This window comes from Corylus avellana, chromosome ca5 (assembly GCF_901000735.1).
Source record: "Corylus avellana chromosome ca5, CavTom2PMs-1.0".
NCBI lineage: Eukaryota > Viridiplantae > Streptophyta > Magnoliopsida > Fagales > Betulaceae > Corylus > Corylus avellana.
Window position 1 is genome coordinate 18,028,576 of NC_081545.1, and position 16,957 is coordinate 18,045,532.

Sequence of the window (16,957 nt, forward strand, 5' to 3'; positions counted from 1 at the left end):
AAACCGGATGATGGATTTGCTACCATTTATGGACTAAGCATACCACTTGAAATACTTATCCAAGCAAGATTTGATGCCACAAGCCTCCTTAAGAGTAGCTTTGCTAAAGATCAAGAGGTCACCCGCAAAGAGGAGGTGGTGAATGGGAGGACAATGTCTAGCAATTTGCAAACCTTTCAAGTTCCCATCTCTTTCTTCTCTAAACAATAACTTTGAGAGAACATTTTAACCAATAATAAAGAAGAAAGAGGATAGAGGGTCCCCTTGCCTTAACCCTCTATCTAGGTTAAACAAACCAAAAGGGTTGCCATTCAATAAAATGAAAAATGAGGATGAAGAGATGCAAAGACGAATCCAATTAATCCAAGTAGCATGAAACCCCAATTTATCCATAATGGCCAACAGATAATCCCATTCCATTTGATCAAAAGCTTTCTCTATGCGTAATTTGAAAAACATAAAGCCACCCTTACCTTTCTTATTCTTGAAAGAGTGCAGAAGTTCATAAGCAATGATGGTATTGTCTTGAATATTCCTATTGGGCACAAAAGCCAATTGGAAAGGAGAAATAATCTTGGGCAGAAAAAGTTTCAACCAATTAGCCAAGATTTTAGTGATGAGCTTATAAACAATGTTGCAAAGACTAATAGGCTGAAATTTGTGCACAGTATGAGAACCACTCTGTTTAGGAACATGGGCAATGAAGGAGTGATTTTGTTCTTTCAAAAGATGGTTGTTCTGGAAAAAAATTTCAAACACAATCCAAAACATCCTTCTTAACTGTGGACCAATATGTCTGGCCCCGGAGCCTTGGTAGAGCCAATACTAGAAAGGGCTTAGAACTGTAACGCCACATGGAAATCAATTAACTGGTAATTGACTCAACGGTTCGTCTCTCATCCTTATCCTTTACAGGATAAGACTCAGAGATCTTAACCTCTCCTAAACGAGAGAATACAGTGGAAGACTTTAACCACGAAAAGTAAGGAAACAATAACTAAATACCACAATTATAATCACCAGAGTAAAGATAAACATTATAACATAGATAGATCTCCCAAGTGTACTGGTCAAAGACCGATCATCAAAATATATTACAGGCCATAAGATAATTGTCTGAAAATAAGATAACAGAATCAACACTTAATCTTAAGTAATACTAACATGATGATAATCTCAATCATCTCCACCCGTATGGTTCCTCCGTCATCCCGCATGGACTTAAGCTAGACTGGGTCTATGTCCTAAAAAATGACTTGGATCAGGTCCTAGGCCACCACCATTATTCTGTTCGAAGGCATGCTCCTCTACGTTAGCTAAACTACGCAATTTATACATAATGGAGTGGAAAAATAAAAGGGGTAAGTCTAAAAACTTAGTGATTGATGAACTTCGTTTGGTAAAGTATGCAACATTTTAGGTATGATAGTTATCCATGAATGCAATATAGATATAGTACATGTTATAATTATGAGAATCAATTATAGTTAAACAATATAGTCTACTTGAGATATTACCCATTTTCAGTAGGGTTGGAGCTGTCTTGAGGAACCTATAATACAATACCGGTGCCCTGACCATTATACGCTACTGTTCATAACACTAGCAGCCTGACCGAGTTCGATCTCGGGTGGCCCACGCTACTAATGATGTATGTCTTGTAGTGACCAGCCCGTTAAGACTGCACCGGTCACGAAATAATCATTGGATCCAAGGCCCATATATCACACACACATTTGACCACAGAGTTAACATGTACCCATGACCGTTATCCCGCACGTACCGGTGTACCATGTCATACGATGCAATTAGTCTTGTCCGTATTTTACATCCATGCTTTTACAAGTCTCATCATTCCATTATCTTGTTAAGAAGCACATTTTCAAAAATGATAGAGTTCATGATGCAACAAAATATATTTCATGATAGTTGTAAATATGCATGTTTGGTATACAAAATAGTCGTGCAATGCGAGAAAAGAAATTGTGAGCATTATGTGAGTTAGTACTCACCCGGATCGTACAAGTCCTCCGAAAACTCCTCCAAATGGTCCAGGTTCTCCAAATCTGTGGAAAACCTAACTTTAATCCTAAGTCCAAACTAGAACGAACTTAAGGCATAAGAATAGGGCCTATAGAACGTCGGGCCAAGACGGCGTTCCCTTGGAACGTCTTTGGGGAGCGTTCAGCCAGAGAGGTTCATATAGAATCTCATTTGGTCCAATGTCCTCCTAAGCCTCCTCAACTAGTCCTAAGGCTACAAAAAGAGTTTTTAACACTTCATAACCTGAAACAACATCTTCATACAACAAGATTAAGTCTAATAGAAAGGAAAAATTTATAACAAGATTAAGACCTATACTTTTAGATTCTAACAACTATGCTATTGTAAAACATAAAGTTAGCATAACACCTTAAGTAAAGCACTAAAGGGAGATGATGGTTACCTCTTACACAGCAACAAACTTAACAAGCTTCTCTTTCTCTTCAAGAACAGCAAAGTAATCCCTTAAAAGCTCACACAACTCACAAGCAGTACTTCTAGAGACAACATGGAGAAAATAGGCTTAAGGGGTAGAATGGGGGGCTCTATATATAGGGAAAAACAGCTGAGGGCTCTGCAGGAGCAGTACTGAAAAGCAGCGAGCACTCGTTTACTGTTTACCTAGTGGTTTTTGGGTTGCCGGTCGTACGCTCAAGCAAAAACCAGTAGTCAACAAAAAGTCAACGAGCTATCGGCGAGTCCCTACATGAGTGCTCGTGTATTGTTGATAGGCGAGCGCTCGTGTGGTCCCCGACACGAGCGTTTGGCCAAAAAGTCCAAAACTTTCAAAAATGCCCTTCCAGCTGTCCCTAGTGACCCAAAGTCCAATTAACCCTCTAACCATGTTGTCTAAGCCTAGTTAATTATTTTATGTCACTACAGGAACACCTCCAATTCAAAGGAAATGGATCATAAGACAAGATTATTGTCTTCAATGATGGTGGGCGGAAACAAGTCTAATAATTGATCTTTTAATGGGGGGAGGAGGAGGTGAACAAGGAAGAGAAGTGAGTAACAAAAGTACCTCCAATGGCTTGTCTATTAGAAAGCCAAGCCCCAGAGTCCAATTTCAAAAAAATCCACAGCATTAGACCTTCTTATAATGAGGGTAGAGGTGTGAAAGTATTTTGTGTTGAGATCCTTCTAGGTTAGCCAAGAAAAAAGTCTTTGTTTCTAATGTACTCCAACATCAATCAAAATAATTGTGACTATACTTCAATAAATATTTTTGATTAAACAATTAATCACTTTGACTTACTTAATGTTGACTTAGGATTCCTCCATGAAATATTCTATAGTAGAATTGAGGCTATGGATACTGCCACTTAATTCTCTACTTCTTTATCCTTGAGTCACTTATTTTACGTTATTATCATACATGTGAAAATAACATGTATATATTTTGGTATGCCAACCAAAATGTCCCGGCTGGAGACTCTAAGAATAATAACGATAAAATCTATCTCAATGGAAAATTTTTCGTCTCTTTGTTATCCGACAAAAGACTTGGATTCCCTGTTGGAAAAATCTTTCCCACAATGTTACATGTGGTTACCCAACGTACCGAGGTTATTTCGACCAATGATAAGTCTCACTCTTTAATACATCAAATTAACCTACATACAACATCTGAGTCCACAATACCCTCAAGATTTATAATCAAAGTCGTAAGTAGTCTTTTAAGGAGTTATTGTCTTTCCTTATAGACAATATCTTTGTGGAAAGACAACTCCATGGTCCGTTCAATGCCTTATGGTCTCATCACATACCCATTAATCCGAAGTCACTGCTTCGCTTGATCAAGGTAGATCACCAAGATTTGATGTGTAATAGTCTTTCTCAAAATGAAATGTCCTAGTTTTGTTTATCGACTGTGAACTTTATATGTTTAAGGATTACAAGGATTATGAAACAAGACCTTGTGTGATAACCACGTTACTCACACCTATATTGTGGTGACCTAAATAATTAATTAAGCTTAGGTAGCTTAAGTAAAAGGTTAATTTGAGCTTTGGGTCAATAAGAACAGCTGAGATGGCATTTTGAGAATTTTAGACTTTCTGACCAGATGTATGCCTGCAAATAGTACATGAACGTACGTGTGGGGGACCAGCCGAACGTACGGTGACTTTTGGGTTGACCACTAGTTAATGCTCGTACGTACAATGTAGCCTTTGGTCCACTTGGTAAACAGTACGCGAACGTACTCCCCTATAGTACTGTGCGTATGCTGCTTTTCAGAACAGCTCTGCAGCGCTCATAGCTTTTCCCACCTATAAATACCCCACCCCTACACGCCCATTTACTCTCCATTTTCGCCCCTAAGCCCTCTGGAACCCCTGTGTGAGTGTTTTGTGAGTGTGGTGAATTCTTGGAGAAGAAGAGGTGATTCTTTGAGGTTTTGTTTCAAGGAGGTAACCTTCTACGCTTAAGTTTTCTCTTTAGTTGTTATATTGCTTTTATAAACTAGCTTAGTTGTTGGTTTGAGCTTCTAGCTAGATTGTGCCTTTAATCTTCATTTAAGTTGGTTTAGCCTTTCATCTTTGTGGAACGTATTTTCTTATGCATGGAGGCATTGTGTTGGGATAAAAGGGTCCTAAAAATCCTTTGGGTAGCTTTAGAACTAGTTTGGGAGAATAGGAGGACGTTTAGAACAAATGAGGTTCTACTTGAATCTTCTGGGCAGACATACGGCCTTGAGGCCAGACGTACGACCCGAAGCGTTCCATGGAATGCCACTTTGACTAGTCGTCCGATAGCCTCTGTTTTGATGTTCTAGGTTCGTTTTAGTTGGACTTAGAACTAATAATAGGTCTTTTCTCAATATTCGAGATTATGGAGCCTCAAGAAAATTTTATGGAGGAGCCTTACGACCCGAGTGAGTACAAACTCACAAGGATACTTGTTGTTATATATATAAATATATAAAACATGCATATTTTACAATTCTCAAAAAGTACATTTTGGACTGTGAACTCTCTTTTGCTAAAACGTATGTTAATTAACAAGATAATAATGAGACTTGTAAAACTATGCATGTAAAAGACGGATATAATTAATTGCATCATATGACATGGTATAGCAGTACGTTCGGGATAATGGCTATGGGCTTACTATACAAGTTAACTTTTATGGTCAAGTGTGTGTGTGTGTGTGTGAGCCTTGGATCCAGTGATTTTCGTGACCGGCGCAGCCATTGTCAAATGGTTTGTCATTACAGGACGTACATCACTAGTAGCGTGGGCCATCCGAGGTCGGACTCGGTCGAGCTACTAGTGGTGGACGGTAGCATACAATGGTCGGGGCACCGGCATTGTATTACAGGTCCGAGCCAACCCTACTGAGAAGGAGTAATATCTCGGGTAGACCATACTGTTGAACTATGACTTGATTCTCATATTACATAATATATTATATATATCTATATTGCGTATATGATAAACTGTCACCTCATAATGCTGCATGTGCTTTATAAACAATGAAGTTCACCATTTAATGACAGATACATCATGTGCATTTATACTCACTAAGTCGTCGGACTTATTCTTGTATTCTTTCATTTTTTCTCTATATGAATATCTGTGCCGTTATAGATAGTTTAGCAGAAGATGAATACCGCAAAGCATCTGATTATCTTGGAGGATTCGATTTGGGAGATGCTTGAGGACTTATTGTGATATAAGGTGGGTGCTCATGGTAATTAGTACTTTTGATTATGTTGTAGACTTAAAAGCTTTGATGCATGCTTGCATATTAAATTATAAAATGGATCCCTTGTAAAGATGACTTGTATAGTGTGATTTCAGCTACTTTGATGATCCTTGGTAGATGCTCTGGTTGTAATGGTTAATGTTTATAGAATCTTGATGTTTTCGCTGCATAGTATCCTCTCTTTTCGAGGAGTAGAGATCCATGAGTCTTGTTCCTCGCAGAATAAGGCTGAGAGACGAACCGTAGAGTTAATTACCATTTAATTAATTTTCAGGCCGTTACACATATCCATATTCAATGTTATCCTAGGACCTTTCACATGCATAACAAATATAATGAACTGTGGTAATAAGCATGTAAAAGATATTTTATATGCGATGTGCTCAAAACGAGTAGGCTTGTTAAGCTGAACTACTTAAATCTTGGTGTCTTATGTGATTAGTTTGTTACGCTCTTTTCTGCTTCTTTGGAGATCCTATATTTGTTTTGTCACAACAAAATGAGTCTCCTTCTACTTGATTTCCAGTGCTTGGTCCGAAGAGATAACAATATAAAAAATATGCAACATCTTTGAAATGTTGTATTCTAACCAATCATCATATTCTTTGAACTATATTGGATTAAAATTAACTGTACCTAGAGACAAAGAGATTTAGAATCCATTAGAGATGCTGGTAGTTGTACTAAAGCTCAAAACTTAGGGCAAGGGTTTGAACCACCTTGCTTGTGCCTTGTGCCTTTTGGCCCTTCTGTTTTTTTTTTGAGCAAAACAAGTTGGGTCGGGTTTGGCACAGTCCACAGACCTCGATGGTTCGTTTGGACTCGGCCCACTTTATTTTTTTTAAGAAAAAGCCTTTCAACCCGTAAGTGGCGGGCGTTGAAGAAGGAATGGCCTTTGCACACCAAACCATCTGTTTTTTTTCTTTTTTTTTTTTTTCGTGTACAGAAACAACGACAGCCGCAATACTAGGCACGCAGTCGTCTTTGCTCCACTCAGCAATTACTGACCAACTTCTTGTAATGAGAGGTTGCTAAATGCGGGCGGAACTGAGATCTCTTTAATTTTTTTTTAAAATTTGAGATTATCAAATTTTTATCTAAACATTTAAAATTAGTCATATTTTGACATTTAATAAAAAAACATGGCTTATTAAATTTTTTAAGTATAACTTCCTCATTAAATGCTAAAACATAACTTATTTTAGATTATTAAATAAGATAATCGATTAAAATTTATGAATTTAAGAATCTCAAATTTAAAAGAAATTATAAGAAATCTCAATCTGGGCACCCCTCAAGGTGCAAAAATTTCCATTTATTCATGTCAAAAACAATGGAAGCTTCAAAATATGGCCATAACTATTTAGGGTTATAAATGGTTACGAGGGAGAGGAACAAGGATGTATAAAATTGAAAATATAATTTGACTAGAATACAGTTTGTTTGCCGTGAAATATACTAATAGCGTCCAACACAACAACAGAAAGCTGGCTCTTCCAAGGAAATCACTCCCTCACCTCCATCTTTTTACACAGCCCTGAGTTCTTATCCCATCCCATAGAAAGAAAGAGCCTTCCCCTCCTCTGTACGTACGTATTACATCATTCTCTTGGGATATTCATATTTCATTTAATACATCTTTGTCATACCATACTGAAGAGTCCCAACCTTTCTGTGAGTAGCTGCGGTTGCTGCAGCGGCAGAAGCAGCACTAATCCCGCTATATTGAGCCGTCGCTTGCAGCAAGTTCGTGTCTATAGCTATTCGATCGTCAATGTGTTCTACCTTGGTCACCCCAGCCCGTGTCATAAAAAAAGGGTTGTTGTCAATGTTAATAGCTATATCTGGTGCTAATTTTGCAGCCATGCCAGGCTGAGGGGCTTGTTTAAGGGCTTCTGTTGCAGATCTTTCTTGGCTTCCCGTGCTAGATTTGCGATAATAATATGCAGGAGGGACAGCCTGAGGAGGTAGCACTGCACTTCTGATTACTGTTCTTGGGTCATAGGCATCCTTGATGTTTCCATTCTCGTATGGCACAACTGGCCCAACAACTTTTCCAGGTTTGGCTGAAAAGAAACATATTCAGTTAAAAACAAAATACTTGTGAAAAAAGAAGAGCCATTATTATATCATGATCACAATTGGGGGGAGGAGGGAGTTACCCAGTGGGATCCTCTGTTGTGTCTGCATGGTTCTCCCTAAATTCATGGGAATTCTGTCAGCGTCTCTGGAATTTTTGTTGTATGCATCTTCTGGAGTTTGCCGATCTTTGAAGGAAGCAATATTTGATTGCTCTTTGGGAGGGATTGTATTTGAATGTACAATTGTGGACCTGTGAATATCATTGAAAAAGGAAAATTCAATCTACAAGTAAAATTAGCATGGAGAGTATCAGACTTGGACATGAAATCTATGCATGGTATTAAGGGCATCCAAATAGGTAAATGAAAACCACATCCCTCCCTGATCTCATTATGTGTATCCAGAAGATATAGTGGGGGGAGGGGGGAAGAATTTGTTGTATCAATTAGTCTGTGTGTAACATATACTGTGCACACACACAAGCGCAGAGACAAATATATATACATTTAAACATTTGTGATACTTCTAATAAAAAAACTTAAATGCCAAAACCTCCTCTTTCCACATGGCTTTTGTTTTTTGTTAAATTCTAAACATTATTACTTTTTTATTTTTTGATAAGTACTAAACATTATTACTTTATACAGTATTAAAACATATAAAACAAGTTGCAGACAACTAATCGACTTTGATTATAGTTTTCCAGAAGTACAAAATGACCACAAAAAGACCAATGAAATCGGGCGGAGGAATGTATTTACCTAGGAAGAGAGACGTGCTTTCTTTCAAGCGGAATAACTGGCCCGCTCTTATTACCATTTTCCTCAAGATATGCAAACTGCTTTCGAAATTGATCAACAGCACTGTAAAGAATATGCAAGGGAAATCAGTAGAAAGTAGGCAGAATGATCTAACCCGTCTGTATGATAAAAAAGACAAATTGGAAAACAATAAAGATAGCTAGAACCTTGGATAGAGAAAATTAGTCCTCTCAGTCCCATTCATGTAGTCTTTCAATAGTTGAGGATGGTACTCTAGAATTTCCCGGAAAATTAACTCCCTTATGTCCTCTTTTGTGACCCTTCGCCTCTCAAATTCAAATTCCATCTTTGTAATAGGCTGGCAGGAAGGTTCCCTTTCAACTTTTGAAAGTCCCTTGAAGTAAGGATCGGCCAGTGCCTGATATAACACCAAAACATAAAAGAATAATGCATTAACAACGTTTTTTTTTAATAAGTATAAAAAGGAAATATTGTATAAAGGAAGAACATATGCTAGATGCACCAATATGATGCTTAATTCCATATTTTCAGTAGCAAAGGAAAAGCAACTGTTAAGGCACACGTAGAAATGGCATAATGCAATGAAACAAACCTCTTCTGCAGTAGGTCGGTCTTTTGGATCAAAGGCAAGCAATCTTTCCAATAGTCGTAGTGCTAAAGGATCGGCATTTGGAAATTTTTGTTCAAATGGCACTGGCTGCTTTTTCCTCATGCTAGTTAAGTATCTCCTTGCCTTCTCATTACGAACCTGCAAACAGAAGAAATTTATGGTACAAGCATAGTTTAAGCACAATATTTAAATTGAGTAACATGAACCAATGATGCACAGAAGGGGAAAAGCTTGCCTACCCGAGAAATGGTATCTAATGAAGGTGTCCCTAGCAAATCAGTCATCAAATCCAACTGATGTACAACATTTTTTCCAGGGAAAAGTGGCTTCCCAGTTAATACCTCAGCAAATATGCAGCCTATACTCCATATATCAATTGCCGGTGTATACTGCATCCAAATGCCATATATTTTTAGTGTAAGCATAATGAGTTTAGATTATGCAATAACTAGAGCTGGATTATGAAGAATTACTAGAACAAGCATAGTCCACAACATTCCAATACAGTGTAACATATTGAAATGCCACAATAGAAACTTCACTGTTACTACTTTCTTATGTCAAATATGTGATGGTTTAGAAGATTCATGGCATCCTGGTTCGACTTAGCTTACACACACTTTGTTTTGATGTGATGCTGTACCAGGATTCTGACATCTAGCATGGTTTCGGTCATAATTTTTGCTATTTCAATGTATTTCCCAGTCTCCCTCTCACAGCAATACAATAATGCAAATTTCCCTAACTGAGACAGGTTAAAGTGAACCAAAACTGATTCCAACAAGCTGACACTTTTTCATGGAGAAATGACTTTCCCCTACCCACAAGAATGCAGAAGCTCCTTAAATATCCATACCTCATCAAACCCATAGGGACTAAGTTTACTTTGCAGCTGAAGAAAACCAGAAGAGGGGCCTACTTGTTAAATAAGTCTATCAAACATGATTAAGAGTGGCAAAACTAAAAGTATTTAGGTATCATCCTGACTTCCCTAGGGAAGACATTGTTTTGATCTGAATTACTAAAGGCAGTTCGACTATTTAATTTTAACTCCAAATTCTAACTAATAGGAAGAATGCTAGGCTTACAAACAAATTTTACAGAAAAAACTTTTACAAACTGATGTGGCACAACATGATTGGATATAAGTTAAGTTTGTAAAAGTTTTTCTGTAAAATTTGTTTATAAGCCTAGCACTCCTCAACTAGTATAACAGAAAGGATGGCAGCACTTTAGAGGCCATTAATATCACAAATAATGAGAAATATCAGCTGCACATCAAGTTGAGAGGGATGACTCTACTATACCACAATGGTGACGTGAGATTTCATCTTCTTAATAGTTCAATATCATAAGACCATTTAATTTTTTTTTTTTTTTTTTTTGATAAATAACGTGTATTCAATCAAAAGAGCAGAGGGACACAATTACGCCTTTAGCTCAAAAGATCAAGAAAAACAGGGAAATTAGAAACATGCAAAGAATCATAAGTAGTTGTCCACTGGTAAAGGGTTATGAAGAAAAAGGCCTTTAGCTCCTTACACTCACAATCTTCAAAACTTTGATAATTTATTTCTCTCCAAATACACCACATTTCTTTATCTTTCTTATCTTTTCTTTTCTTTTATTTAAAAAATAAAAAATAATTAAAAAAAACAAAAAAAGCGAAATGGTGTAATCCAATTACACAAGAATGATCCAAGAAGAATGCCTAACCAAAAAAAGACAAAAGATCAAGAAAAACAGGGAATTAGAAATATAAAAAAAATAAAAAATAAAAAATAAAAATAAAAAATCATAAGTGGTTATCCTTGGTAAAGGGTTATGAAGAAAAAGGCCTTTAATCTTCAAAACTTCGATAATTTATTTCTCTCTAAATACACCACATTTCTTTAGCTTTCTTTTCTTAATAGGAATGAATTTCTTAGTAAATAGAGTCCTGACTACTAGGATGTTACTGGACTGGTAAAGGGTTATGAAGAAAAAGGCCTTCAGCTCCCCACCACCGTCCTCTCACAATCTTCAAAACTTCGATAATTTCTCTCTCCAAATACACCACATTCTTTAGCTTTCTTTTCTTAATAGGAATGAATTTCTTAGTAAATAGAATCCTGTGACTACTAGGAAGTTACTGGAAAACATTTTCCCATAAGCACAAACAGCAACTTACTGGCTTATTAATGTGCTTTGAGATATGTAAGGAAGGAAAATTTGTATAAATGGAGGGTATAATACCTTCATCATTTTACACTCTTTCCTTTGCTGACCCATACTTGATAAGACTCATGCAGATCCCAAACAAATTGAATTTTTTTTTTTTTTTCAAATAATCATAACGATAATCACTTTTTGGCAAGAAATTGAAGATAATATTCTCTAGTGAAACAAATACAGCCATAAGGAGCAAAATTCCAATGAAACATGTTATAAGAATCTCCTTGAAGCTTTCTTTGTAAAAACTGATCACATAGATGGATCAATCAAGAGTACTTGTCAAAAAAAAAAAGATGGATCAATCAAGAGTGCTACAATTTGTTACATTGGTCTTTAAAAAACTTGATAAATATTTTGTGTCATACCTTTGAGAAAAATGATCCACATAGCTCTGGAGCTCTATACCATCTTGTAGCAACATAGTCCTGCAAATTTGAGATACAAATACGTGAAGTGTCACACTCTATTTCTAAAACAGATATGGATAGCAAAAATGATATCATATATTACACCAAAATAGTGCAGAGATTAAAATATTAAATGAAAAAACATCACAGATATTCTTTCATGGCATACCGTCCAAAATATTGTTGTAGGCGTATCACCGAATGCGACTCTTGCTAAACCAAAGTCACAGATTTTAAGTTTACAGTTTGCATTTGCCAATATGTTCTTCGGTTTTAAATCTCGATGGTAGACATTTGCTGCACCCATGTAGCCAAATATCAGTAAATAAACATATTCTACAAAGCCACAAGGTTCAGGGAAAAATGAAAGAAAAGATGGAGACAAGGAAAAAGTATGCTATTCGAATTTCTGGGAATCAAGCATGGTACATGGAACCATTCCCCAGGCATAAGGGTAGAATTGAAACTGATGGCTATAAGAAGGTTGTAGCCAGCCTAAACTACTCAAAGGTTAGAGGGAGAGAGAGAGAGAGAGAGAGAGAGAGAGAGAGAGAGAAAGAGGAATTAGGTTAAACCCACTTTTGCTTTATCTTAAGATTTAGAAAAGTCAAGATTAGAGGTAAAGGTACCAAGCAATTAGGTTAAAACTAGTACCAGTGTGAATATACTTCAATGCACGTAGTAGCTGGTATAGGAAAAACTGATAGTGTTCTCGGGTCAGGTCATCGTTGGCTTTGATGACTTGATGAAGATCTGATTCCATGCACTCAAAAACAACATAAATATCTTTAAAGTCCCTTCTCGAGGGTGGAAGCATAATGTGTTTAATTTCAACAATGTCGGGATGTCGTAGAAGTCTGAGCAGCTTTATCTCACGAAGAATACGCGCAGCATCAGATATGTGCTCAAATATATCGTGTATTTTCTTTATGGCTACTTTTTCACCAGTATGAGTGTCAATTGCCGAGCAAACAACACCATAACTTCCTTTCCCAATAACTTCCTGAATTTTGTATCTATTGGCATCACCATATTCCGAGAAAAAGTCCATCTCAGTTAAATTCTGTGACATAGAAAAAGCCAGATAAAACACATAAATAAGGTGATATATGAGAAACAAATATATGCTTTGATAGAAAATAATGAATAAACATTAAAGCACTTAAATTCTGAAAATCTATTTTGAATTGACAGACAATGGAGAAGAAGATAATCCAACAGACTCCCCACTCCTCAATAATTATAAAATTAATTGGTAAACACTAATAAGTTTCATAAAATTAATTGATATGTTGATCCTGTTATGCCTTATCTATATTACAAACTTTCCATCCTGGTATACATTACCCTCAAATTACACTTTCTCTCCCACAGATGCGAACATTTTATGGAAAAAGAATCAGAACAGCTACTCAATAATTTTAAGAGCAATGAATCAACATCTAATTGTTAGGAAGAAAAACAACGCTTAAATTACCAGCAAATACCTCCAATTTTCTACTTATGGCACTATTCCGTTGATCTTAAAAGCCAGAATATAATAGAAATCCATGAATTCAGGCGTTGGAAAAATCAAAACCAACCAAAAGAGTAAGAGAACACAGAAAATTACCAACAACAAAAAAATGGTGCAGAATAACCCAAAATTTGAAGGGAGAAAAGAACTATTCCCTCAGTGAAATATCTCTTTCAGAGAGAGAGAGAGAGAGACACAAAGTGAGGAATAAATAAAGTGGCATCTAACAATAACAAAGAGAAGCATAAGAATTAACTTCAGGAGGTAGCATTCCAGAATAAGAATGAAACCCACTTCTTTTAAAAGCGAAATCTCATTAACTATTTCCGTTATCAATTACCATCATAACGCAAAATAAAAATAAAAAAGCTGAAAGCATTCAAATTTATTTTCAAATAAGAAGCTAAAAACGTTCAAATGAAAGTACAGACAAAAAATTTCATTACCGTCTCCTACAAAACTAATAACCCACCAAATCCCATTCACACCATCAAACAAGTATCCTTTCAAAGCTGAATCTGCACAAAGACCCTAATTTTCAAATAAACTCGCATACAAACATTTCCACAATCATCATTTTCCCATAGACACTTAAATAGACGGTAAGTTGTTAGATTTCGATTGTAAAACATGAAAAATTCAATCTAGATTTCAAATCGCACAACCCAACAAACAGACATGCAAATAGAAACTCAAACTCAAATCCAACACACATAATTTTTCATACAAAACACGGAAGAACCAATCACCTTTTTCCTGTGATCTTGCTGCATTTTTAGGCAAACCCAGAATCCAGTTTCCAAGAAATTTCAGCCTAAACCTCTTCCCCAGTAGAGATCACGCACAAACAGAGAAATCCCGGGTCTAATACTAGGCTAAAAAGCTGAAACTCAGCCACATTTGCCCCACCTACCCCTGCTCCGGATGACAAGCCCACGGTCCCACCTTATTCTTCTTCCCGGAAACCCCTTCACGCAACATAGAAGAATCCAACTGAACAGCAACAAATCCCTCATGCACACACCCCTTGCTCTCCAACCCCAAAATCCTCACACCACAAGCAACACACAATGATAACAACCGCTATCATATGCTTCCCAAATTCATCATTGGAAGCCGAAAAAGTGAGAGAGATAGAGAGAGGGGCTCTGGAGCCTGAGAGATCTACAACACCGACAAAATGTGTGAGACACAGAGAGAGAGAGAGAGGAAAAGGGTGAGGGGGAGAGAGAGGTATATAAGGCACAAATCTAGGGGGTGAAAGCTGAGGGGACAGTTTTGGTATTAATGCGTATTTTGTTTATCCGAAACGTATGAATACGGATATGGAGGTGGGACACGTTAGTGGCAACCGCTGTAAATCTGTGGACAGGTCGGGGTGGTTAGGTGAGCCTACTCTCTCTCTTGGAGGCTTGGAGCTATGGGAAAAGAAGTTGGACACGTCATCTCAACACGTGGCAAGTTCGTACAGGATAAGAGGGAAGTTGGGCCACCACGTGGACAATTCTGATTGGCACGTGCATTAAAATTATATGAGACTATTCCGACAAAACTTGTTAAAAGAGGATCACCACTCACTACACCTAACAAACTATATTTGAATATTCTTCTCTCGGCTGTACAAACTACATTAAGAGCTCGTTTGATATTGTAATTTTACATACTAAAAAAATAATTTAGAAAGCGTTAAAAATTATGCGTTATCGAATCATAACCCTGTTAATTATGTTCTCAAAAAGGGTATGATTTTAAATGTCAAACTACAATTTTAAAACCGTAAATCCAGACAGACTCTAAAACTTAACTAAGTAGGTTTTAATTTGCATGTTAGAAGTTTTCTAAATAGTTTCACCACTCAATTCATGTAATAAAAAGACAGATATCTAAATCAAAGTTGCACGTGATTACTGTTCCGTTAGTCAAAGCGGCTTTGACTGACGGAATGGCTGAATTGCAAAAAATTGAAATTTTGTAGAGATGGATTGCAAAAATTAAAACTTTGAAGTTCGAATTAAAAATCGCTGCCAACTTCAATGGAGTAAAGTGTAATTTTTTCTTATTTAAAATAAGTTTGAGATTGCATTGGAAAATAACGCTTTTAAAGTTAAAACAGTATATTTTAAATATTTTGAGAGTAAAAAATGTCAAAAACTTACATTTAAAGTTATTTTTACCAAATATATTAAGCTAAAAATACATTTTAAACTCCCTAATACAATAAAAAAAAAAAAATAATAAACTGTTTTTATCAAAAAGGTGTTGCATGGCTAGAAAGATCTGAAAATATTGACATAAAAATATCTTGGGTACAATTATTGTGAGAAGCTTTATATGGGAATGGGGCATCTAATAAATGAATAAGACAATTTTCTTAAGAGACCTAAAAATAATTTATTTTCCACTGACGTCAGCTTGTATTATGAATTGAAAATAAATCCAAAAAATGCTGGCCATATTATGTTTTTTAATTTGGGTTATGATTTTGGAGGACTGTATATTCTGTGTATATTCTGTGATTGTAAGAGTTTTTATGCTGTTGATCACTATTAATGAAATCAAATTGATTTTTTCTATATATATATATATATGCAAGCCATAATTTTTTATTTTCTTTTTTATTTTTTATTTATTTTTATTCCATAACATAATGAGCAACGTATTCATATATAAATTAAAGAATAGATCCAAGTAGATTTTTTATAAAAATCACAAACGCTTTCCAAAATTTATTATAAAATTAATGTTTTAATTAATTAATTATAATTACTTCCAGAGATAGTCTCTCTTTCAACATATACGTAAACTAGCATGTGCACCACATTTTACTTGCTACAATATATAAATAATAAATTATAAATAGCACCAAAAATATAAATAATAAATAAATAAACGAATCTTTTGGGTACCAGATACGCAGACGAATCAGAAGTAGAAAAATTATTTCTAGAAGTTATTTTATAAATTTTTTTTATTTTTATTTTAATTCAGTCGGTACATGAAAATCAGCCTCGCACCTTCCAACGTCGACGTTTTATCCAACTTGAATTGACTTTGACGGATTGATATAAAATAACAATTTTTTTTTTTTTTGAGGAAAAAAAAAAAAAAAAAGAAAGACAAGGAAACATATTGTTGAGGAGTCAGCATTATTGGAAATTAATATAAATTAAGAAATATCAACAATAATTAGATTGTATTATTTGGATTTCTTAAGTATAATTAATAAATATGTGAAGATTTTATACGTACCCTAGTCCCTATATATTAGTGTATAAAGGATTTCACTTATTATGCCATCAATGACGGCTCAAATAGAACATCAATGACGGCTCAAACAAGCTTATCAGAACATCAATGAGGCTACATGTATTGTCATTAACCCTTTAAATGACTAATTTTGTGGGGGTATTTGGAATAGGTAATTTATTTTTTTTTTTTTTAAGAATTTTAAAAGAATATCTCGTTTGGTTGCTTTAAGTTGATGAAATTCAGATACTCAAGAGAATGTGGACTCCCCTCTCAACTCAATTCTATCGAAAATGTGAATTCCCTTATAGAGATATGGATTTTGAGGATTGTTAGACATTCCAAC

At 35.7% G+C, this 16,957-nt stretch overlaps 1 protein-coding gene across 1 annotated transcript; it reads right to left on the reverse strand.

Moving 5' to 3' along the window:
* Positions 1-7,157: 7,157 nt before the first annotated feature.
* On the reverse strand, positions 7,158-14,575 carry LOC132180786 (mitogen-activated protein kinase 20). Its single transcript, XM_059593731.1, has 10 exons — positions 14,115-14,575; positions 12,504-12,912; positions 12,019-12,146; positions 11,808-11,867; positions 9,468-9,617; positions 9,211-9,366; positions 8,804-9,015; positions 8,598-8,699; positions 7,917-8,086; positions 7,158-7,820 (listed from the first exon to the last, which is right to left on the reverse strand). Exons 1-10 carry the CDS (start codon positions 14,136-14,138, stop codon positions 7,384-7,386), a joined length of 1,848 nt encoding a protein of 615 aa, XP_059449714.1. The 5' UTR covers positions 14,139-14,575; the 3' UTR covers positions 7,158-7,383.
* Positions 14,576-16,957: the final 2,382 nt, after the last annotated feature.